The 24,099-nt window shown below is 39.6% G+C and overlaps 3 protein-coding genes across 3 annotated transcripts in view; 2 read left to right on the forward strand and 1 right to left on the reverse strand.

Annotated features, from left to right (window-relative positions):
* The first annotated feature begins 854 nt into the window (after positions 1-854).
* pcgf6 (polycomb group ring finger 6) lies at positions 855-8,125 on the forward strand. The gene is made up of 10 exons (XM_053333702.1): positions 855-1,243; positions 1,952-2,051; positions 2,635-2,731; positions 2,992-3,047; positions 3,146-3,205; positions 3,649-3,766; positions 4,820-4,847; positions 5,161-5,259; positions 6,888-6,974; positions 7,088-8,125. The coding sequence occupies exons 1-10, from the start codon at positions 1,172-1,174 to the stop codon at positions 7,136-7,138; spliced, it is 768 nt and encodes a 255-aa protein (XP_053189677.1). The 5' UTR covers positions 855-1,171; the 3' UTR covers positions 7,139-8,125.
* Positions 8,126-9,758: 1,633 nt separating this feature from the next.
* Positions 9,759-14,864, reverse strand: LOC128373395 (alpha-internexin-like). Its single transcript, XM_053333699.1, has 5 exons — positions 14,571-14,864; positions 12,994-13,224; positions 11,769-12,293; positions 10,139-10,263; positions 9,759-10,037 (listed from the first exon to the last, which is right to left on the reverse strand). Exons 1-5 carry the CDS (start codon positions 14,862-14,864, stop codon positions 9,851-9,853), a joined length of 1,362 nt encoding a protein of 453 aa, XP_053189674.1. The 3' UTR covers positions 9,759-9,850.
* Positions 14,865-20,668: 5,804 nt separating this feature from the next.
* Positions 20,669-24,099, forward strand: part of sertad2b (SERTA domain containing 2b) — a 38,434-nt gene continuing 35,003 nt past the window's right edge. The window contains exon 1 of the mRNA XM_053333700.1: positions 20,669-20,802. The gene's annotated coding sequence lies outside the window, so the exon portion shown is untranslated. The remainder of the gene's footprint in view (positions 20,803-24,099) is intronic.

Here is a 24,099-nt window from a genome sequence, read left to right on the forward strand (position 1 = left end):
TTCAGCTTTTATGCACCACATGTCTGGAAGAAACTCCCAGAAAACTGCAACTCTCCCTTTATTCTAAATCAAGGCTGAATACTTATCTGTTTGCTGCATTTTATTGAATCAATTGTGAGGCTTTTGATTCATTTCTTGCTCTGAATTCTAACTTTTACCGTTGTACTTCATCTCTCATTCTATTTCAACTTTTCATTTTCTATTGCCTTTTTTAAATTGTAATTACATGTACTTTTACGATGTATATCTTTATCTTTTAATTCAATGTTATTTTATTTTATTTTATTTGTAAAGTCTTCCATTGACCGCGTATGTATACTTTGAGTTTGAGCGCCCTCTGCTGACAAAATGTAATCTAAATTGATACCCATTCCATCTTTTAGACGCTTTCGTTTCCTAGGATGGCGACGGAATGTTTCCAATACCCGCCCCACTCTGCCTTTGATTGGCTGTTACTCTTACCGTAATCCAATCGTCTCACTTCTCAACCAGCACTAGCCAATGACGAACAGAGTAGGACGGGTCATCGCGTAAGATTCCGCGAGCTCAGAAAACGAAGGCGGGAAAATACGCGACCGTACCTTCAAAATAAATGTGTAGAATCGACAGCTTCATGTACTGTAGCCTGAATCCAGCTCTCTTATTGTTTGATTTACACAGGTCGTGGCTTAGAGAGCTTGTATTTTAATTTCTACACAGATGGAGATTAAATAAAAGCTGGAGGATAACGTCAGGGCCAGTGCTTAATAAACTACATTTAGACATATGATTTATTGTGAAAGACAAGAGACAACAGAGCAGATAAAGTTAGGAAGTTAACTCATGTCGCGCTCAAGTGTTGTCTACGTACAACAATACGGACTGAGGGGCACGAGTTTACCCACTTTAGATAGCATTTGTAACTTAGTGATAGCTGCACATAATTAGCGCATACATATATATGTTGGTGTTTTGAGTACCAACGATACTTATAATACTGAAGCTAACCGTTAGCCAGCTAAACCATAGCCAGCTAGCCAAACTAAGTCAACCACAAGTTGACTGAAAACTACAAGTAACGTCAGTCGTTTAAAGCTGAGTTGTACGCTTGAAGGAATTATATAATTATACACTTTAATTGTGGTAACTTGGAGAGAAAGTGGTGTTTTGCTGTCGTTAGTAGCCGTTGGGGATGTCCTCGCCTCCATATGGGTCCAGGAGTCATGAAGAGTCAAACCGAGCAGACAGCGACTCAGAGGACGAGGTAAACACGGTGATATCATCATGTTACAGGTGTCATTAAACCCCTTTCCCGTTAACAATTATATTCCACCTGTAGGATAGAACTAGAATTATATCCTACCTGTAGTATAAAACTAAAATTATATTCCACCTGTAAGAAATAACTCAGTGGTTCCCAACCTGGGGGTCGGGATCCCTACAAGCGGTCGCTGGATTAATCAAAGGGGTCTTGAGATGATAGGATACAGATTTTTTTTAAACGAACAAAACATGTTTATATACATATAACATTTAGGATGAATGAGACCTTTATATCTGAATACAAAGCAGGTCCTCTTTCACAGAGGGACAAACCGAAGTGTGTGAATTCTGTCTCTGTCCTGTGAGACTGAAAAACTTGGACACTGGATGTTTAATTCTAATATAGATTATTCTATTCATTGTAACTTGACTACTGCCAATAGTCTTTGCACCCAGTGTTTCTTATGTACATATTATTTTAGACATTTTCTTTTGCAATGTTTTGAACTAAAATATTTCATTTTTATATATGCAAGTAAACACAGATGACTTTTTTTCTTAACTCTAGTAAGCAGTAGTCTAGATACTATATAGTTGTGGGGCATTGTTGCTTTTCACTTAGTTTTTAGACACACTTGTATTGATATATGCCTCTTGTGGGGCTATAGCCATTGACACTGACATAGTTCTTTCCATATGTTTTCTACAGCCCAAGCTGCCCCTCAATCAGTTCTACCCATACATCCGATGTGCTCTCTGCTGTGGCTTCCTCATCGATGCCACCACCATCACAGAGTGCCTGCACACATGTGAGTACGAACATAAGTGTACCAGTCTGTGGGAATATCAGGAGAGATTTTCAAGGGTTTCCAAATGAACTGGGTGTTAAATTCAACCCATTTGTCTTTATCACTGAGTTTGTAGCAGTCGTCATAAGTTGGCCGGGTGTCTCCTGAGGGAATGAAACAGCAGGGAAACATGAGGAATGACATGTCATGGGGATGTTGAGTTGACATGCTATCCCCCCTAGCCCCTAACTGATATTGACATTTTACCCCAAGTGTGATGTCCCCATGCCATATGTTTCACAGTTAAACAAGACCTTATACTTCAACCTGGCTAGGCCAATTTATCAGCCAAAAGTAGCCTATGGCAGGTACTGTATAGTATATAGGTATGATCAGATGCATAACAAGACATTTCAGCACAGAAATGTCAGAGATATGAAGTGGAACTGGAATGATAGACAAGTTTGTCAACTTCAAAACATGTTGCGTACTGTATTTGTTTGTCACAGTTCTTTAACAAACAAATGTAAAGTTATAAGATAATTGAAATTCTCCCAAATTACTTATCCCATGTGCCTTAAATTGTGCTTCTGTCTCTTCCCAGTTTGCAAAAGCTGCATCGTGAAATATTTTTTCTACAGCAACAGGTGTCCCACATGCAGCATTGTAGTCCACCAAACTCAACCCCTTTACAACATCAGGTAGGTCTGTTCGTTCTTGTAGGATTCACCTTTATATACCTGTAAAATGAATAGATGGCTATCACCCAAGGTTTTGATAGTTAAGTTGAGACTACAGACACTACAGAATTATTGTAGAAATTTTGAATGCGTTGATTTGCTCATATGTACGATATTTATTGTCAAAGGTCAGAAATGTTAACATGAGGATTCCTAAAAACAGATTTTAGGATTAAACAGAATGTCTAAGAATCTCTAAGTTTTCCTCTGTTTCCCTGCAGGCCTGACAGACAACTGCAGGATATTGTTTACAAAATGGTTCCCTTCCTGGAGGACTGTAAGTATACTGTATATACAGTCAGATTGATTTAATTCATGCACTGTGCATTATATATAATTTAAATTCCAATGTGACCTTTGTTTTTTTGGTTCTAGTGGAAAGAGAACAAATTTGCAAGTTCTACAAAGAGAGAGGAATGGATGTGCCAAAACCAGGTAACATAGTTAAAATAAACAAGCCTGGGTTAGCTTTAGCTGTGATTGTGCATATGTGGAAGTTTGTGTAATCTAATGCTATATTTCACTTTGTTTTTGTGTTAATACATCACTGGAAGTTTAATTAAATTAATTGAAATGTTAATGCAAGTAGGACAAAGCTCCAATCAGCACTTATACTAAAGATAAGCTCAACACAATCTGTTGGTCAAACAGTGTATTTTTGAAATTTAAACAGAAGTTTTATCCAACAGTGATTAGTTGTGTCGTATTTGTTTGAAACATTTAACTTTTGTATTATATTTGGGATTTAAATCTACAACTTCATGAACTCCAAAGATGTCAATTTTCAGCATAATAGCAGCAAACGCATGAGAGCCCATCACTGAAACATATATATATATCATACATATCTCCTGACTTTTCTCTTTCCTGCTTTGCAGTGACCATCTCCCCTCCAGGTCCTGTTGCGGGGAAAAGGCAGAAGAAGGATAATGTCTCCCAGTCCATATTCACCATTCCTCCTGAGCTGGATGTGTCACTGGTGCTGGAGTTTGTAGGGTGAGGATCTCATTGGACAGGCCTTCATGCATTCATTATACCTACTGTGTATTGGTTATGTAATGTTTGTTGAAATGACCCTTTCTCCTTTAAGTTCCCCTTTTATTGAGTTTAAATGTCTTACTGGAAGAACTCTTCTGTACTTCGCTGTGTTAAAGTGTAGTCAAACCGAAGTGTGTCAAGTGAAAGTTATTCACATGTTGTGGCCAATAGCAGGAGGGGACAGGAAGGTTAGGGTTATAAACACATGCTATAAAAAGACTAGCATATCGTCCACGAAGCTGTAAATTATAAAGCGTTCTGTTGTACTCACTGCATCCAATCACCATCCCTCCGTCACTACTGCTTATGTCATTTCTGTATGCAGTTGTATAAACAATCAAGTCCCCTGAATGAGAGGTCAAATGCTCTTCAACTGGCTAGACATTGAAAAGCCTTGCAATTTCATGTTACACTTCAGTCACACTGAACTGTGTGTGCAGTGGAGGCAGCAGCTCTGGATTGTATTAAGAAGTGAATTTGTCTCATCTCTTTTCACATGATCACACTAATGAATACAGCTTCAGTGGAAAGCTGCATCATCAGTGTGATCGTGTTTCATTGGTTAATGAGCCACACCTGTTGTCAGGTTGATACTCAAGAGGTGCAGACACCGATGCTTTCTTTTTTTTAATATTTCAGAATGATGTTAACATACAAAAACAGAACATTTTTGTTATGTGTCCTAGCAACATTGTTCATGTAATTGTATCAGTGGGCCTTTTTCACAGTTGATGTTTTGATGCCATTGTAGGAAAATCACAGGTGTAACTAATGATTCCCAACCCTGGAACTGACACTATAAGTTACAGTTAATTTAGTTAGAGTCTCAGGTATAAATCATACGCTAATTAGCAGGGTCTTCTGCTTTGAAGAAAACATTTTAGCAACAAATTAACTTGACATGTAGTTACACTGAACTGCCACTAGATGGTGCGATTTAGTCAAAGTGACAAAAAGAACAAGCTATTGTACTTATATTGACTATTATATTGACTCCTGCTGTGTTTCCAGGGCTGAGGAGGGGATCAGCAACTACAAGGTAATTACTTAAACTCTTAAATCTTTATAAAACACTTGGAGTTCTTAGAGTGTATATACGTTATATATAGTTGTATATATGTTATATATAGTTCTTAGAGTGTATATATATATGTTGTACTATAAGCTGGATCTAGACCTGCTGGTAGATTAAAAATAGTATTATGTTTTAATGTACTTAAAGACTAATGATGCTGTGTAACTAATATAAGAGTTTTATTTTTCAAAGATTCTCAGTTTTAAATGACACAGCTCCACTTTTGTGATGCATATGTTACTTTGATCCAATCTGTTCCACCCTGTCCCTCATTTAGCCACTGGAGAGGCGCTACGTTCGTGTGTCGGGTGAGGCCACCATTCGCCACGTGGAGCTGTTCATCAGGAGGAAGATGGAGCTCAGCCCAACCTGCCAGGTGAGTCTGCCAAGGCTTATAGCTAATCAGCCCGCAGAGTGCCACAACCACAGTCTTGATCCTGATCGTTGCTTTAGAAAGACTTGGAAGCGTGACAGCAAAGGAAGCTGGCATTACAGTGTAGCGTAGGCGTGCACACTGACCAGGGACACACCAGTGACTGGGTGCATTTATTTCAGGAGACACTGATGAAGCACTGATGAAGTCTGTGTATTTATGGGTATTCATAGGTCACAAAACTAACATGAGAGTTGGAAACATTTGTGGAGTAATGCTGGTACACTGGAGAAGTTTTGACACACGTTTAATTTGTCTTTCTAGTGCCAAAGTCCCTCTTTTTGTTACTATACTTCCAACACAGCTCAACAGGGAAACACAAAGAGCGAATCTGATGCTATAAAGACTGTAAATGTGTCAGATATCACTTGACATGACTAACTCATGACTAACTCATGACTGCTGAAGCTGAATAGAAGCTTTACATCTATTTTTAAATGACTGTGTGGACATGCACCTTTTTAATAGTCAGTATGAACAGGAGGAATGATTACAGCAAATCACTGCTCATATGCACACCTGATTGTTGTTTTAAGAAAAACTTTTTGAACCCTTTAGATACACTAAACACTTAACTTTACAGCCAATTGCAGCCTACCTGTAACAGTTACTAGGAAGCAGCTTGAGGAGATGCAGACTATTAATCACTGGGTTAGTTATCCTAACGTCATTAGCAGTGTTAATCTTCAATAAATCAGATTTACACACCAAGACACACTCTGTACTATTATGTCAGTCAGTTTTAAACATTGCAGGAAGGAACAATACATACAGAAGTATGTTTAGTTACGTTTTATAACACAGTTTGGATTTATTGAAACAAATTCAAAGTGTCAGCATGACTACAGTGCTGAATGATCTAAGGAGTAATTCACAGGCAGCTGGACTTGCTGCACTGTTTGAATACAAAAGTATATGCTATTGAATTCATACAGAGCCTAGCATGGAGGAGGTCACGTACTCAGGTCAAAACTCAGCAGGCGACCAAAATCTAAAGGACAGTCTCTTAAGAACGTCATTAATCAGATTATAATCAAACTATTGTCTGTCTGAACTCAGTGTGTTCAGTCTTCAGGGTTGATGATAACAAATATTAGTCTCTTACACTCAGCTGTGTCATTCTGTCATTACTGCACATATGAAGAGAAAGATTCATGAGGTAAGTTTGAGGGAGACAGTGTTCAGGCGTCTGTGTATTTTGTCTTTAGTAATCCTCAGTAATGGATGAGGATTAGCAGCTTATTCTGATTACCTGGTGTCTGTGCTGCACCGCCCCGGACTGTCTGGACAAACGTGGAGAGGATGGTGGAAGACTGACCTGGAGTCACCGCTCACTTCAGCAGGAGTCACAGCAGTTATACAAGTCTTACCTTTTAATTTGTACATAATGACAACCCTGCTGGAAAAATGTTTCCCTTTTTGGTCTACCTCCATCATCTCTGTCCAGTTTTCTTTGTCACAATGTTAAGTGATGGCACAATCATCAAAAACACACATACAGGAGATACACACAGGTCATCTCTGTGACTGAATGTCTGATGCAGTGGTCTGAAGTGTTTTGTGTCCTGCAGGTGGATGTGGTCTGTGGAGATCACCTCCTAGATCACTACCAGTCACTGAAAGACATACAGAGCTCTGTGGGGACAGAGGCACTGCAGGTGAACTAAACAAACACACACTCAGTGGGAACCAACATTTCATTTTCATAAAATGAAAAAGCCTGGAACTCTAAATGCTTGTTTGTTTGTTTTTTTTCACCATTTTGCTCCAGGATGGTCTGTTGGTGCTGCACTTCGGCTTGGTCCTGCCCTCCCAGTCTTGAGTGGGGTCCTACCTGAGTGGACGAATTAACATGTTGGACTTTTTCTTTTTCTTTTCTTTTCTTTTTCGTTAAACAAACCAGGCTCCTGTCAGTGTGTGGAGTTAAATTTTCTACATTGGTGTTATAAGGGGTCTACTGTCTTCGGACTGTGTGCAAACGTGAAGTTTTAATTTAAATCTCTAACTTAAATATTACAACAAAGCAAGTGTAGCAAGCAGCAAAACTTTTATTGTGAAAGAGAAATTTCTAAGAATGATATAGTTGGAGTTCTTTATTGAGGAGTGAAGTATGACTTGGGTGAACTTCCAAGATCGTCATCTTATCTTCAGGACATTCATGTGTCTGCTGTAGCTTTGCTGGACACAGGAAGTATATTTAATTTACTGAAATACTTGTGAAACATACCTGAAGTGACAAAGTCCTGCTGAACTGTGAACTTTTTTTAGGTATTGTTTTGTATGATTATACTCAAGAATGTGACTGATACTGTAGCTAAAACGGAACTGAACTACTGTCAGTGGCTCTGAAACTTTTACATCTCCAACAGATACGTCTGTAAAAGCAATATAGTGTCTTATATGAAAGAATGCATTAAGTACCATCTGTTGGGAAACCAGGGAGCTCTCCTCTTTTTTTTTAAATTATTTTCTAATTTATGGGTTTGAGAGTTGAGTTTACTGTCTACATGGGTGTCATTTCAAATCAAAACCTGTGATCTTTAAGGGCTCGATTACAAAATGATTACCACTGCCAAAGGTTTGTGTGTGTTGTTGTTGTTGTTGTTGTTTTTTTAAATAGAATTTAGAGCTATGCTGTTTTTCTAGGGTGATTCACTTCTTGTTGATTTACTTGTTTAATTTAACTTTTGTATTGATTACATACTCATGCAGGTTGTCTTGATAAAGTCTGCTTTCAGTACAAATCACCAGAGCAAAAAAGAGCTGTTATTTAAAGGGAGTTTTGTATTAAGAAGTCTTTGGTAGGGTTTGGTACAAAATACCTTTTACTACTTGGTTTATTAGTTTTGAATAAATAAACAACTAAATAACTGAGATGTGTCCACTCTTCTTCCTGTGTGTTCAGGTTTATCTGCTACACATCTAATAAGTAAATAGTAAAAATGCTGATTCAAAAATCATTTTACTGATTACATTTTCACCACTTATGCACACATTCATGTTGTATAGATGAAGACACCGCATTTATTAAGTTGTGTGATTGAGGTTTGGGTTTCTCCCTGAACATAGTTGAAGAATACAATCCTGAAATGACATTCTGCCTTCTTCATAATTCTTCATTTACAGAAGCTTGATATTTCTGTTGTGTGCAGGAAGTACTGTCACAATGCTTATGTTATCAATTTATTGTACAATAGTACAATAGTAATAATTATCAACATCATCATGTCTATATATGGATTATCGTTTGATACATGGACAATGACCGTGATCATTTTTTGATCTCAATATTGCCACACTTCACATTAGCAGCCCCAACCTCCTTGCATTATTATGCTACTATATTATCATTATATCAGTGGTATAAGATGATCTTCAAATGACAATGTCATTTATCACAGTTATTTCATAGACAATATATTATCCAATAAAAGTAGTTATTGTGACACGCCAAAGCAGCTGATGCAACAAAGTGAGGGATTATTAAAATCTAACTATATGAACTGAGTTATAATTGAATTGAGGCTCAGGTAAAATGTACACAAACATTTTAATTGTGTAGTCTACACAATGCATAGTTTAATACTTTTCTTTGCTAAAGCCATTGTGTAGATGATACTTCTAAACCTTGACGAATATTATTTCTTCCACTACTCACAAACTAGTTCCCAACTCAAAGGACTTGCAGAACTGATTACAGTAGAGATGGGGAAACATTTGTGATGCCCCAAACCAAACTGGTATCCGTATGTGTCCAAAGTGCTTTAAAGTGACCAGGCAGCTCCGCAATCACACTTAAAATGTTCCACAAATATTAATGCAAACACAACAGATTCCACAGGCTGAAGTTCAAGCTCAAATTTAAAGGAGAGGGCATCAAACTTTCAATGTATGGCAATTTCCATGATTTCACCCAAATCTGACAACTGATACAGCCTTGACTAACAGAGAGGAGGCACTACATTAGCACCTATAAGAATAGAAACACACATTGCAATCTGACACATCAGCAAAAATGGCAATTCATCTAGAAAAATGTCAGTATTTGACCACAGATTTATTACTATGATAAAATATTTGCAGCAAATGAATTTCCTTTGAAGACATACAGCACATTGGGTTTGTAAATTTAGGGTTCTTCAATTTATGTGTGTATTTTTTACATATTGGTAAAATTGTACAGTAGAATAAATCAGTCAGAGAGCTTTAGAGTCCAAACACAATTTTTATTGCTGATTCAGACTTTTGCAACAGGGAAAACACTACATATCATGTTATTTTACATGTATTTTGGGACGAAAATGGTACAATACAACATATATGTATATATATAAGATATATCACTATAAAATATTTCAGAATCATCCCCAAAACCAGTTTAATTATGGTTGCCTTTCAAAGATACACATCAGTGAACATCTATCATCATCTTGATACTCTGGCTCTTATTCTGTACAGATGCAGTGTGACTATGAACTCCCTACAACATATACAGTACATCTCTTCTCCCCTGTCTGTGTGTGTATGTGTGTATTCAGTTGTTGGAGTTGATGTCTGCATCGTCCTTGTCTTCCTCCTTGAAGCTTTCCTTGGAGGCTCCCCCTTTCTCCCGCTGGCTGCTCCTGGAGGAGGTGGCCTGGCCTCGCGGGCCGTAGCTGTAGCTGGTCGCACTGAACGACATGTCTGAGTTAAAGTGAGTCTCCTCCCCCTCCAACAGTTTCCTTACAGGACCAAAGGAAACACATGTCAGTGCTTATAACAAGCCACAATGCTTTAAATAAAATGTCTTTTTGTTCAGTCTGTCTTTTCATGCGGTCAGCACCTGTAAGCAGCTATCTCTATGTCCAGGGCCATCTTGACGTTGAGAAGGTCCTGGTACTCTCTCAGGTGATGCGCCATCTCGCTTTTCAGGTTCCTCAGCTCGGTATCCAGGTGGCCAATGGTGTCCTGTTACATTGGAAAGAAGAGAGGAGTTAGAGAGGCAGCCATGAATACTGACCACAGGATTTCCTTCCTTTTCTTGTCTTTACCTTTAAGCTTTACCTTCCCTGAAAAGCCAGTGAGAGCAGATGGCCTTCCTGTATCCCATTTAGCCGGGGTCAGAGTTTAATCTAATAGCCATGCAGAGAGCTGTTTCGGTCATGCTCAAGTACACATATAAGTACACATTGTAAAGGTCACATCGTGACTTTAGACCTTGAACCTTAAGTAGACTTTTTTGTGTTACAGATGCTGGACTGTCAAACATTGAGAACCAGGACTGTAGTTGAAACAGGTTATTATAAGAGTCTGATCTTTGTCTATTTCCTCTGTTGTAATATATCTAGTATGCGTAACAAGTATGTATTAATTTGCTGTTGCTTTTTTTTTTTACATGGAATAACTGGAGGGCTTTTATTTTTTTAGTAGGAAATGTTGAGTGGAAGAATCCATCACAACTAATGAATCAGTGAGTGAAAGTAATGGTATTTCTGCTGTTAAAAATAGAAATTCAGGCCATCAGAGTGGTGAGTATGAGCATAACTACAGTATTTTATTGATGGAAATAATGGTGTAGAAAGAAACATCACGCTGAATTTACAGTTTGTCATTACATTACCAGGAACCAGTAATTTCATTTTTGTTGCCCTGGCTCATATTTGAGACCAAATGGTTATTCATGTACTGGCTTTTATTTGAGATTCTACTGCTAGGTAGCAAAATTGACATCAGCACTAAATAATTTAAGTATGCAGGATTCTTCTCCTCTTCTTTAGTCTATAACATATCAAAGTTGGTGCCACTCTGTGACGTCTACAGTTATTTAAAAGCTTTACTCGAGCTGTGAAATAATTGATAATCAACTTGACCCTGAGATCTGATCACTTCCAATCCTATTATTCTACAGAGGTGTAGACAGTGTGTACCAGCAGTGCTGCTGTATGCATAGAGCTACTGAGCTTTTTATCCAAGTGTAACAGTGGTACTTCTAAAAAATGTTTATACCATTTTCAGTTCTTTCTTTGCATCTTGGCAATATCCTACATAACCCCTCAAAGTATTATGGTATTACGATGATACAATTTTAGTGCCTGCTCAAAAAACAACATGGCATGTTTTCCAATATCCCAATACAATGGAGGTGAATGGAACACTTTTTTGAATATAGTTTTTCAATGCTGAACTAAATTAAATTCACTTCCATTTTATTGGGGTGGAGGTAGAAATCAAATAAAATCAAACTATCTGGTTACATACCACTAAGAAATGTGGTTTGTGTTACTTGGGTGAATCGGAAGTTCAAGAATACTGTAGTACAGTGATTGCACTAATTGCTACTGTTGCTTAGCGACAACATGTAGCAATTAGTGCAAACAGCTGGTGAGGTGTGATTGAACTTTACATTTCCAACCACAGAGAGAGGTTAAAAACAGCTAGTATAATATTTTTATTTAATGACTATCATTGCTTGCCTGCATTGCTGTGACCTCAGCATTGTGCGAATCCTCCATCTCTGTGATCTGCCTCTCCAGAGACTCGTTGGCGCCCCTCATGGTCTCTATCTCGATGGTCTTGGACTGCAGCTGCCTCCTGAAATCATTCATTTCCTCCCTGCTGGCCCGCATGGCATCGTTGCTCCTGGTGGCCTGCTCGCTGAGGCTAGCAAACTTGTTCTTGTACCACTCCTCGGCCGACTGCAGGTTCTTGGAGGCGATGGACTCATATTGGTTGCGGATTTCCTTCAGGGCTGAGGTGAGGTCCGGTTTGGTGAGCTCCTGCTCCACCATGACCTGCTCCTCCATCATGCTTCTCATCTCCTGGATTTCCTCCTCGTGGACTTTCTTCAGGAAGGAAATCTCGTCCATCATGGAATCGAGACGGCGCTCAAGGTCCAGGCGGATGACCGCGGCGTCATCCACATCCTTCCTGAAGGCCTTCAAGGTCTGCTCCGCTTCCTCCCGCCCCCTCATCTCCTCATCATACTTCACACTGAGTTTCTGCAATGTAGGGATAAGAGAAGAGTGTAGAGATGAAATTTTAGGAATGAGATAAGATGATAGAACGAAAGAGAGAAGGTATTTAAGATGAAGACAAAGAGAAAAGGTATTAAAGATGAAGACAAAGAGAAAGATGATTGGGAAGATGAAATAATGAGAACTAGGAAAGACTCTACAGCCATGCAAGCTGCTCTGTGAAGCTATACAAAGGCAAAGCAGTGCATTAAGCTTACTGTTGATGTCAGCATGCTAGCATTTTGGCAGTGACAATACTAATGCTGATGTTTGGCGGCAATGTTTATGTGTTAGCATGCTAGCGTTTGTTAATAAGCACAAAACTAAATGCCATTGCGTTGTATTGAACAAATTAAAGATTTGACCTGCTGGGGCACCAGATGAAACGTTAAGGGGTCACTGAAGTTATTACAATTCATCCTCTGGACACCATGAATGTTTGAACCTGAATATCATGGAAATCCAACCAATTGTTGTTGAGCCAATGTCAACCTCATGGTGGTGATAGAGGAATAAGTCAGGGGATCACCAAAGTCCATAGGATTCATCCTCTGGGAAACATGAATGTCTGGAACAAGTTTCATGGCAATCCACCACATAATGTTTGAGATATTTCAGTCTGGACCAAAGTGGTGGACTAATGGTGCATAGTCCTAGTCTTTCCCAAATCATTCTGTGGTTTTACCTGCAGCTCATCCTCCATGTTGTTCCTCTCGATCAGGATGCGATTCCTGTCCCTGCTCAGCTCATCCAGCTGTGACCGCAGATCCCTCATCTCCTGCTGGTAGGTGTGAGCAAGGCGGGACGGTTCCTTCTGCTTCTGCCTCAGAGTCACCAGCTCCGTCTCCAACATTTTGTTCTGCTGCTCCAGGTGCCGGACTTTATCAATGAACGTAGCGAAGCGATCATTCAGACCCTGAAAAACAGGACATGACCACACTAAAGGTCAGACGAGTCATAGTGATAAAGTCATCTGTACCTATATTTGCTATGAAAGCTCCTGCATCTACAGCCACCCTAACTTCTTAATACAAGGTGTTAAATAAAGCCATACTGTAAGTTAAAAGCAGCATTTATTGATTTTTTGGACACCTTGGGGCAAGATTGACATATTATGGCCTTGTTAGCATTCATTTGGAATCTTGTTTCTGGTCACCAAATGAAGCGAAGTCCAATAGTCATTCTTCTTTTAGCTCTGGTTTGGACTCCACCATTCCTGAGAGAAAGATCTGGCTCTTCAGCTGCTCATTGCTCCTCACTGTTCACCAGCTTGTTACTAACTTTGTCTCTCTAATGTTTTGTATTGGGCTGGTCTTGTATAGTGGGTTTATCTGAACTTTTTCAATGGAAACAGTTGTTTGCTCCAACTGTAAATGATTTTCATGAGAGCAGCAAGATTGAACCAAAACATTGAAGTTCACTGGCCGAAAACCTAAACAGTGAGTGAAAGATGCCTCAAAGCTCAATCAAGTTTAGGGAAACCTCAGAGACTCTCTCAGTGGGTTCATCACTATGAATGGCACATTTCAAAGTATAGTCATTTGATCCATTATTACTATAAATACATTGATTAGTGCAGCTTTATTTCACAAAATAGTGGCTGAACTTTAGAAAAATCGTTATTGATCAGTTTTCATCTATTTTCAATCAATCAATTTGGTGTTTCCCTCGAAATGCAGCAAAATTAAAGTATAAAATAACATAAAATTAAAATACACCATTAAAGTAGGAATACAATTTTAAAAATTACTTTTACTTAAATACTTATTCACTTTCCACCACTGGGTACAGCTAATTTTATCAGAACTTATAATGGTGCTGTCTGTCAAAATTGATCATGTGGTCATAGATTTAGGCTGATTAAATGGTCAAAAGGCCATGGTCACCTTTTAAGTAAGTCAATAAAACGATTAGTGCTTCCTTAAATGAATCGTTTGAAGTTGTGTTATATTGGTTAAAGGCTTAATAAAGAACAGAAAGAGTTCATTGGGAATTGGTGCTCACTAATACTGTTATTTATCTGGACTGATTTATTCCTGGTCTGACAGGTAAAAGCAAACCCTGTGAAGCTGATTAGAAGTGTGGTTTTGTGGGTAAAGCGTTCTGGAACAAGTTGAACCAAAGTTTGCTTCATTCACTAACCTCAGTTTAAGAATCTAAATGAAGATTATAAAGAACAAGTTCAAATGATCTACATTTCTTGTGGAGTAACCCAACATACAAAAGTGAGTCATTTAGTCTATTTCTCCCCTTCATACCTACCTGCAGCTGCTCTTTCTCGTTGGTTCTAATGACTTTTAGTTCATTGTTGACTACAGAGGTCTGCCCCAAATCGAGAGAGTCACTCGGCACCAAAGAGAAGGAGGTGGAGGAGCGGCCGACCCTTCTGTACAGGCCCATGGACGTCGAGTTGTTGCGGGATAGAGCCATGGATCTCAGGCCTGAGGGGCCCCGAGAAGAGGCGCTGCTCATGCGAGAGGAGGAGACGGGAAACCTGGGAGAGTCCCCGAAAATCTTCCTGTAGGAGGACGAAGTGTAGCGGTCTCCAAAGCTCATCTTTACCGTGAGTCAGAGATAAAACTGAGAGACTTAAAGAGCTTTGCAGGTGCTTATAGACCACAGGGCTGCGGCTGGAGCGAACCATTTTACGCACGGATGTACCAGGTTTAATAACATTTGTGCAATGAAGTGAAGATGTTGAATAAACTTTTATTAATTACACTGACCAAAACCAGACCTAACCCTAACACTGATGTACTTTTCCCCCCAGAATTCATCCATACCTGGAGGTCTTTTCGTGTGCGTAAAATGATGGGACTGTCCGTGGAGGAGCATGACCCCCCTCTCTCTCTTTACGTGTCATGTATTTCACTTTTAAAGCCAGCAGGTAGAGCTCTGTAGCTGTGTAACATCAGCATCATCTATTGAACTGGTTCTTTGAAGGGTGTAGTTTGTGAAGTTTCAAACGTCCAGGAGAAGTGAGAACATAACATTAGGTTTAGGAATTATGGTTTGGAACACATCTTCTCCACTACTGTGTCCTTAGAAAGATACAGCTTATCCTTGAGTAGAGTAGTGATAGTTTTACCTCTTGATCACTCTAAAATGATTCAAATGAAACAATCTAAGGGATCTGGGTTGAAAGCATAGATGCACAGCATGAGATAAGTGGACATGGCTGTATTAAAAGGTCAAAAGGTTGAGTACCAACGAGAAGAAAAACATATTTTGACACATAGGTTGTGCTTACCTTTTATTCTGTTCTATAACTGTATGTCTATATGTGCATTTTTCTCATATCATATCTTTCTCATACCTTCCTCTTTCTTCTTTTGTGTTTTTCAGCTTCTGGATTTACTGTAGCTGTCAATGCAATATCAGTGGTGTAAGAATTACTCAGACTCTTCACTCAAGAAAGGTAACAATTCCTCCTGCATTTAAATTTCAACTTAAATAAAAGTACAGAAGTATTATAAGCTAAATGCACTGAAGTTATCAAAAGGAAATGTGTTCATTACATAAATGGAACCTTTCATCAATGCAGAACCAATTTAATTAAACCACTGGGTTGGTATCTACTGTGCAATGATGCATATTATTTCATATACTACTGATCAAATAAACTCTGAGGAATAAATCATACAATATTTACCTTTTGAAATGCTGTGCAGTAGTATGAAGTAAATGTAAATACTATTGATAGTAAGGTAGTTAAATGTAGTAGTAAATGTATTCTCTACCACTACTCAATGTTACACTTAGTGCCTTAATTTTAAACCAGCTTTATATCCTGTCAATTTGTCAATGTCCTTATTACTGTACCCTTTACAATGTACACTAAATAGTGGATCCATCAAGTATTTATATGATAATTTAGATAAACAGTTACTAATTGCGCCAATGTAGAATATATAGAATACCATACACTATAATCGACTTTCTTCTTACATCATTGTTGGGAAACAAATATCTTCAGCTTTACATATTAGTTCTGTTGATTTCATGACAATCAAATTATAAAAGCACCAATGTATTTTCACCAAGTCCACAATTTCCATTAATCAATAATAGCGGAAAGAAATTCTTGCAGAGGCTCAAAAGTGAAAAAGGGTCCCAATTACTTCAAATTGCCCAATGAGATAAAAAAAAAAGAAAGATGTTTGCCTTTATGATGCTATCTTCTGTGACATGGACCACAACTCCAGTATGGAGGTACTGAACAGTTGTACAAAAATATGGCTGAGTTTAGTTTATCTAATGAACAATCTCTGTCTTTCTTCACAAATGTTCATTGACCTTACAGATTCTTCCAGTGATGTATGAAAAACTCAAACTTTGATCTGTAACATCTCAATTTACTTTACAACACATGGGCAGTAATTTACATATATGAAACACTTTAAATATATTTTTTACTCTTTAGCAAGTATGAACATTGATGGACTTTAAAACTGGTTATCCAGGTTTAAGTGGGAGTACATGTCCACCCTCACGCTCGCATCCGCTGGTTCAGTGCTCCCACTGACTTCTAGTATGATCTAATGTGTTAATTATTCATATCTGTCAGTGTTCTTGCAGTGCTCTTTGACTGCCAGTAGAGGTCGATACAAATCAAGGGTTTTCAATGTCCTCTGTCTATAAATGTCTTATCAGCCAACTGCAAATACTGGCTGGCCCATTGGGTGATTGTGGAGCAGTGAGACGTGAGAAAAAACAGGTGTGGGGTTGGATCAAAACTAGATGGGGCAGTTATGGCATCTGCTGCTTCCCATGTAAAGCCTGCTAGGTTAGATGTTAGAAGGCAGGGGGCAGCAGACCCTTAGTAAACAATCTCCACATGTAAGAGCAAAATGTACAGTATGTACACTTACTGTGTGCATGTATGTGTCCTGCGGTCTGTTCAGACGAACCTGCAGCTGACTGCTTTGATGAGGAGCTAAGCAAAAATTAAGTTAAACACAGACTTTTTGATTATAAAGAAGAAAATCAGTACAGTATTCCTTCAATCCTACCAGTTAGTAGTGAGTCTATAATCTCTGCAGTACCATGGTGAGCTTATGCTGTATTACAACATATTTTATATCACCTGTGGGCCCAAACAAATTGCAAGAAAATGCAAATTGCAAACAAATCTTCCTCATACAAGCCATTTTTAAGAATATTTTGCAGTGCTTATATCCATCTTTGCTACATTTCCTTTTTTCATCTACCCTCCCTTCACTGGCAGATGCTACGGTTCCAGACACGTTACTGCAAGCAGTAGAACAGAAGAACGGTGAGAAATGTTGGCAGGATTGTGCATGGCGTCACCTGTTTGCTAGTACACAAGATGCAAACCAAAGGAGCATCAAAACAATACGCCATTTGGACACACACCTCTTCATGAAATGATTGGCCAGGTTTGTGAAGGTGTGGAAGTAAGACAGGTTTGAATTTTTCACAAAACAACTTGAGTCACTTTTTATGTATTTACGGAAGTGCAACACCTGTCATGGCAAATGTACTTCTTGCACTTGACATCAATGAGGAAAGAGACAACTCCCTGCATGCCATTGCTGTTATATGCGAAAACCTTAGTCAGTCTTACACACAATCCATCAACAGTCATTCTGTATTCGGTACCAACCCTCATGTCATGATCCTCATTAGAGAGGTCTACCTGCACTTTCCCCCACTTCAGTTTCAGTTTCTACTCTAACGTAGAAATCAGTTCATGCAAGGTGGGCTTGTACTGTTCGATGATTTGCTGCAGGATGACTACATAATTCTGGCCTCTAGACTGCTTATGTCAGCGAGGTCACTCACCACAAAGGCCATTCATGTCGCCAAGGGCAGTAGACATACATTATTTCTCCACCGTCTTGTCTGGGGTTGGAGACCTCTACCATGGGCATCATAAGGATTTCCTTTCTTTACTTCTGGTATGTTTGGAGACGCTGTAGATTGCGATTGTGCCCACTTTCACTTGTTCTGACTATTTCTTGGGTTCTTGAGTTGGTAGATTATAAAGGAGGTGGTGATGAAGGCAAACTGGCTGAAGACTCCCCCAGCACTATCTGGTTCAGCTCATCTTAAACCCAGTCTTTCATCTCAAAGCCTGGACATCTGGCTGGTTGGCTTGGCTCTGGTGGTGACTGGTCTGGAAACGGACCTCAATTTTGGCGTTGACGCAGAGCTGGCATTGAGACGAGATCCAAGTCTTTCTGAAAAGCGAAATAGACATCCACTGGTCCCCCCTCCCTTTCATTTTTTAGGTTGTCTGTCTTGTTTTTGTTGTCTGTTTATATATTATGCTTCATTTTTCCACAGCAAAAAGGCCATCCAGTCCAACTTTGCTTTCTTTCCCCCTTTTTACTGTTTACTCTACAAGTAATTTCTGTAATTTCTCAGTTTAACTCAACTGCCAGTTTCAGGGAACCCACAGTGTTTGATCAACAACAGTAACTGCCTACAAGTCTCTGGTCCATGGTCCATCTCATTATTTTTCTTTACTCTGACCTTTACCCATTTTATTGTGCACAACCCAAGTAATTTCACCCTTTGATTTCAGTTTCGGTTCTAAATGATTGACACACACATTCAATTGACATTATTTATTCATTCCAGGTGTCAACAGGTTATCACCCCTACTGGAATGTCTTTACGTTTCAGATGATTTTTGTGGTCTCCAGTAATTCCTGCACCCCTGCACAGATTAGACCTGTTTGGAGAGTTGTTCAAGGAGTGAATGAGACTGGCATCCAGGATGAGCCCCCAAATTATTGTAACAACATACCTCTTGCGCTTGACTTCAATGAGGAAAGAGACAACTCTCAATATGGAAGTCACACTTTCTTTAATGCCCAGTACACTCACACTGGATCCAGATAGACCAGCTGCTGTAGAGGAGTGAGCCCCGAACATAGGAGTGAATACTTCTTAATCTGTTTCACACAAACCATTAGGAGTGGTTGTGGCTACTCTATGCGTGATTATACTCAAACAGGAGGAGGCCGTGATGGCAGATTTTTGCCTTTGAGCGTTTCCATTCAGAACAGATCTAACCACATTTGCCTCTAGTTTGTTTCAAAAACACTCAACCATCAAGCTTTTTTAGACCTGACCTTTCAGATAAGTGCGGGACCACCGATGACATTTTTTCTGTGGTAAAAATAAAAACTCATTTGTTCCCCAAAATAACTCAGAGGTTGCAGAGTGAGTGTGACTTAAGTAAAGAAGTGGTCTGGCTAATGACATACTGTGTATCTTTTAAACTTGGTGGTTTCAACACACTCTCATTTGTATTTAGAGATTCAAGAGCTTTTATTTTCACAGGCACAGCAACACAGGGGGTAGCCACACCGAAGGCAGTGAAGTTTTACTTCCTAAAGTTCAAGTTCCAATTAGAGGATATATTTACAAAAAGGGGAAAAAACAGAAAGAGAGACATAGAAGAGAAAGCAAAAACAGACATAAAGTGTTAGAAAATGAACAAAATCTTTCTGTTATGATTACTGTTTCAGTGATTAAGATTCAATTTGGTGTTCATTTCCTCTATTGATTCTCTCTGATCAATTTCATCTATAATATGTGTAAGTACTTGTTCGTATCCTTGCCTCATATGAATGTAACATCTCTTCCCGCCCACCGGCCTTTAATGGTCAATGGGAATGATTTCCGCACATGGCGTCCCTTTAAACCGCACACAGCGGGACTGTGGACTGTGCGTGACTGCTCTCCTCTCTTCCCCGCTCCCGCACGATCGCAATTGGTCGCCACCGCGGTGTGGGCGGGACACGACGCGTTGACTCAGCTGTGAGTCACCGCACGACATGTCTGTCACACACAGCCCGCTGCTGCATTCACGGTCTGTGGAACGTTTTAATAAACTTAAAGAAATAAACCTTTCACCACGTGAGGGAAAATACTGACACATTTTCCCCAGCATGACACGATATACAGGGAATTATAGGGGGTGTAACCACTATAAATACACCACAATGAATAGGTTTTGGCGTTGAATTCACGTAATGCATGCGTTATTTTCATATACCTACTGAGCTTAATGGGATGTCTCTGACGACAACAGTCAGAATTTAAGCAAGCAACATATAGCTATACATATAAATAAGTTAAATTATCCCTCCAGTTCCCATACAGATCATTGTAAGCAAGTTGCCATGTAAATTCAGAAGTCAACTGCGATTTCCGAAGACATTGACCACCTACGTGCTGAGCAGTGGGATATTCGTATTTACCATCTGTCTCATGACACTTAAATGCAGCACCGGGCTGGCTGTTCTTACATGACTTCGCATTGGCCGAGATCTGTGACATTGGAGACATTGGACTGAGCCTGAACGCAGTCCATCAGTTTTTAGGTAAATTAGAAATTAGACATCCCAAAAACAGTAGTGGAGTGAGCTCTCTGTCGTCAACAAAACCTTCAGAGCCGTTTCTTTCCAAATCTTTTTTTTCTACTTTAGCACCGTGCTGGACGGATCTGCCATAGAGGGTAAGTGTCTTAAACTGCATCTGAACTCATCCATGGTGGTGTCCGGTGTGTGTTGGTTGTGATTGCAAGTTATGCATCTGTGTGTATCTTAACCGTGCGTAAAGATTTTGTTTACGCCCTTACGTGTTGTAAACATTGTGAGAAAGTATCTCATGGCATGGTAAACACAGGACAGGTTATGTGTGCAATGAATGGACAGCTACTGTTGCCTGTCTACATCAGTCAGAAGAGCAAAAGCGCAGCGTGGAATTCCCGTTACGCACCATTGTATCGCGCTTGGATCGTCTTCCACCAGACTGCATTTTAAAAAGTAGTTGTTTTTACGTTTCTCGCTCATTTTTTAAAGTGTATGCACAGTAGAACACCATTTATAATGCTTTCAACATATAAGGTGACGCTTCTCTTCAAATCGGCACACATTTCACACACCACATATGATTTATTATTATAAAATCTTACATTTCAGAAATGATGACCCTTGTGCCGACTTGCTTATTTTGCTGAAAGAGACAGTGTGAATCAATTGTAAAAGTTGGGATTTTGTGAAAAAAAATGTAAAGTTTGGCACATGATTTGTGTGCCGAATTTAGCACGATATTGGAAAAATAACATGCATGCAAAAAAAAGCTTTCCTTATGCAAAATCAATAACAGGGAGTTGGGTAAAAAGGTTACTATGCAAGAGAGGGCAGAACATTTGGAGTGATCATGGTGTTCTCTCTTGTCACTCAGATGGAAGCAGCGCACATTTGCTGCTGCTGCTGCCTGCATTATATAACCAAGTTGTCTTTAAGCTCACACACACCATCACTGACTGACAGACACATCCTGATCTGCTGCTGCGCTGCTCCAGTGCAAACCAGCATACAGTATTTGGACCTGTTCTGCCACACACTGGTGTTACACACTGATAGAAAGTGGTGATGATGATGATGATGATGATGTGTGTGTGTGTGTGTGTCATAAAGTTCATGTTGCAGGGAAAATTGTAGGTTTGTTAAATTATTACTTTAATAAGAGGAGTCTTGTTATATGTTATGATATACTTTGTATACATGGGTATCAATTGAGGAATCCCCCTGCATACTGTACGTGTAGCACTCTCTCTTTGTTAGTTTATAGTACTTAATAAAAGTACTACGAGCTCATGTTTTCCTCTCTGATTTTATAAAATGATATTTCATTGTAGTTTCTGTATGAGCACTTCATCAGTCGGTCATTCTGTCTGGCCCACGTTGGCCTGAATGAATCGACTCCCGTCAAATGGCCTCAGGGGCCGCAGGAACTTTGTCAACGGGATTACACAAGCAACCGGGCTTCTAATTTAGTAGCTAATCCAGATTAAGGTGCCATGGTCGTCTGTGTTCCTGACCCGGGGCTCAGACGCCGTGGCCTGTCTGGCCTGGCAGAATCAGCAGCCGTCCGGCATTCACTGTCTCCATCTGAACACCAGGATGAAACACTCAAGACCTAGACTATGCTCAGGTCTCCACAGTACATCTGGAATCTTGCGACTGTGAGTAGATTTAAACTGCTCAGTAGAAATCCAAGGTCACTATTTTACAGGGAATGTTGTTCCTTTATGATTCCTTGAAGAACTTGCTATGATTTCCAGAGATGGTTCTTTCAGTTTTTGTTCCCTTTTATGATAAAACAAAGTCAAAGATCAAATATGAAATCAGTTTGTCCTAAAAGTGGCATGCCTTTACCTTGTCTTACTGAACTGATGCTCATAGTTTGTTCAGAAATTTCACAAGAACAAATTAAAGCGCCTGACTGAAGACATAGTACAGCAACTTGGAAAGTAGATCGAGCCAGCGGCTGGTTAGCTTAGCTTCGCATAAAGACTGTAAAGAAGTGGAAACAGCTAGCCCAACTGTTATATGTTCGATGGACATTATGTAAAAACTACAATTTGCTGTTTAATGGGGGTTATTTGACGGACTGTTTCTTGGGAGCAGTTGCCAGGCAACCATTGGAGACTCTAGGAAGTTATTCTGTCACGTAATCCCCCATAAAATGGTGAATTGTTTATACATTCAGATGAAATTAGATATAACGTTAGCTTTAAACGTGCTGGTTTGTTAGCTTCGGACGGAGCCTGGCTGTCTGTTTCCACCTGTTTCCAGTCTTAATGCTAAGCTAATATAACTAGCTGCTAGCTCCAGGTAGACACAGTTCATCTTCTCATTTAACTCACTGAAACAAAAGTGACTTAGCATATTGTCCAGAGTGTCAAATTTTTCTTTGAAGAGGTCAAATAAACCACTCCACATATGAAGTGTGAAAGCGGGTCGAAATTTTCGGAAACAAAATAGTCTAATTGAAACAAAAAGCACACAATTAAGCACAAAGGTGTACTTGTGGCTACTGTTACTGCCCACAGGACACTACACTCAGATTGCGCAACTTACTTCAAATAGCTTTCAATGAGATCCACAAGTATACAGTCATACAATGTATTTTTGACCCTTGTGGTGAACATTTTGCATGCACGAGCGTCCTATTGGGGGACACGTAAAGTGACTTCAGAATCGGGCTCTGTGAAAGATCGGGGACAGGTGCTGTATTTCTCTCTTGGGTTTGAAACCAGTAACTGCTGGTTAGTGGTTCTGTTTTTTTCTGACCTTCTCCTTTTAATGCATTTGGCATTCGGTATGGAGAATCTGACAGAGAGACTGAAAGAGACACACACACACACACACACACACAGAGAGCGAGAGAGAGAGAGAGAGAGAGAGAGAGAGAGAGAGAGGGAGCACTGTGAACTATAAATAGACAGTGGGAGAGTGGTTGTGATGATAGCATCACCGCACAATAATCCCTCAGTAGGACTGGCGTTACTCCACTGCACTACACTGGCTCTAACGGGGAACAGGTATCCCCTCTAATTTCCCCTATAATCGGGGTTATCTCTTGAACTTGGACCTCTGACCCTCTGCTCTGTTTTTCTAGGGGGGGTAAATGCTGCATTAAGCTTGTTAATGTGGGCCTCGGGGTAAAGGGGCATGTTTCAGTCTACTCTGAACAACGTAAATTCAGAATAATCCTTTCAAATTTGTCGTGTTTGGGGGCTTACTGGTCAGTCTGTCAGCAGGCCGAGGTGCAGATTGTGTTCCTGCAACGCTGTGAGCTCTGACTGCTGTTGGTTGAATGTCATACTGGACCCTCACTGTGACTCCCATCAGCTATCACTCACCAGCAAAATAATGGCTATCATCATCATCCTTCAAACCCCAGAAATATTGCTTTTAACTTTGAATTGGTTGAGCCATTGTGACAAAAAACAGCTTTATTG

The sequence above is a fragment of the Scomber japonicus genome, chromosome 14 (genome assembly GCF_027409825.1).
Source record: "Scomber japonicus isolate fScoJap1 chromosome 14, fScoJap1.pri, whole genome shotgun sequence".
Taxonomy (NCBI): domain Eukaryota; kingdom Metazoa; phylum Chordata; class Actinopteri; order Scombriformes; family Scombridae; genus Scomber; species Scomber japonicus.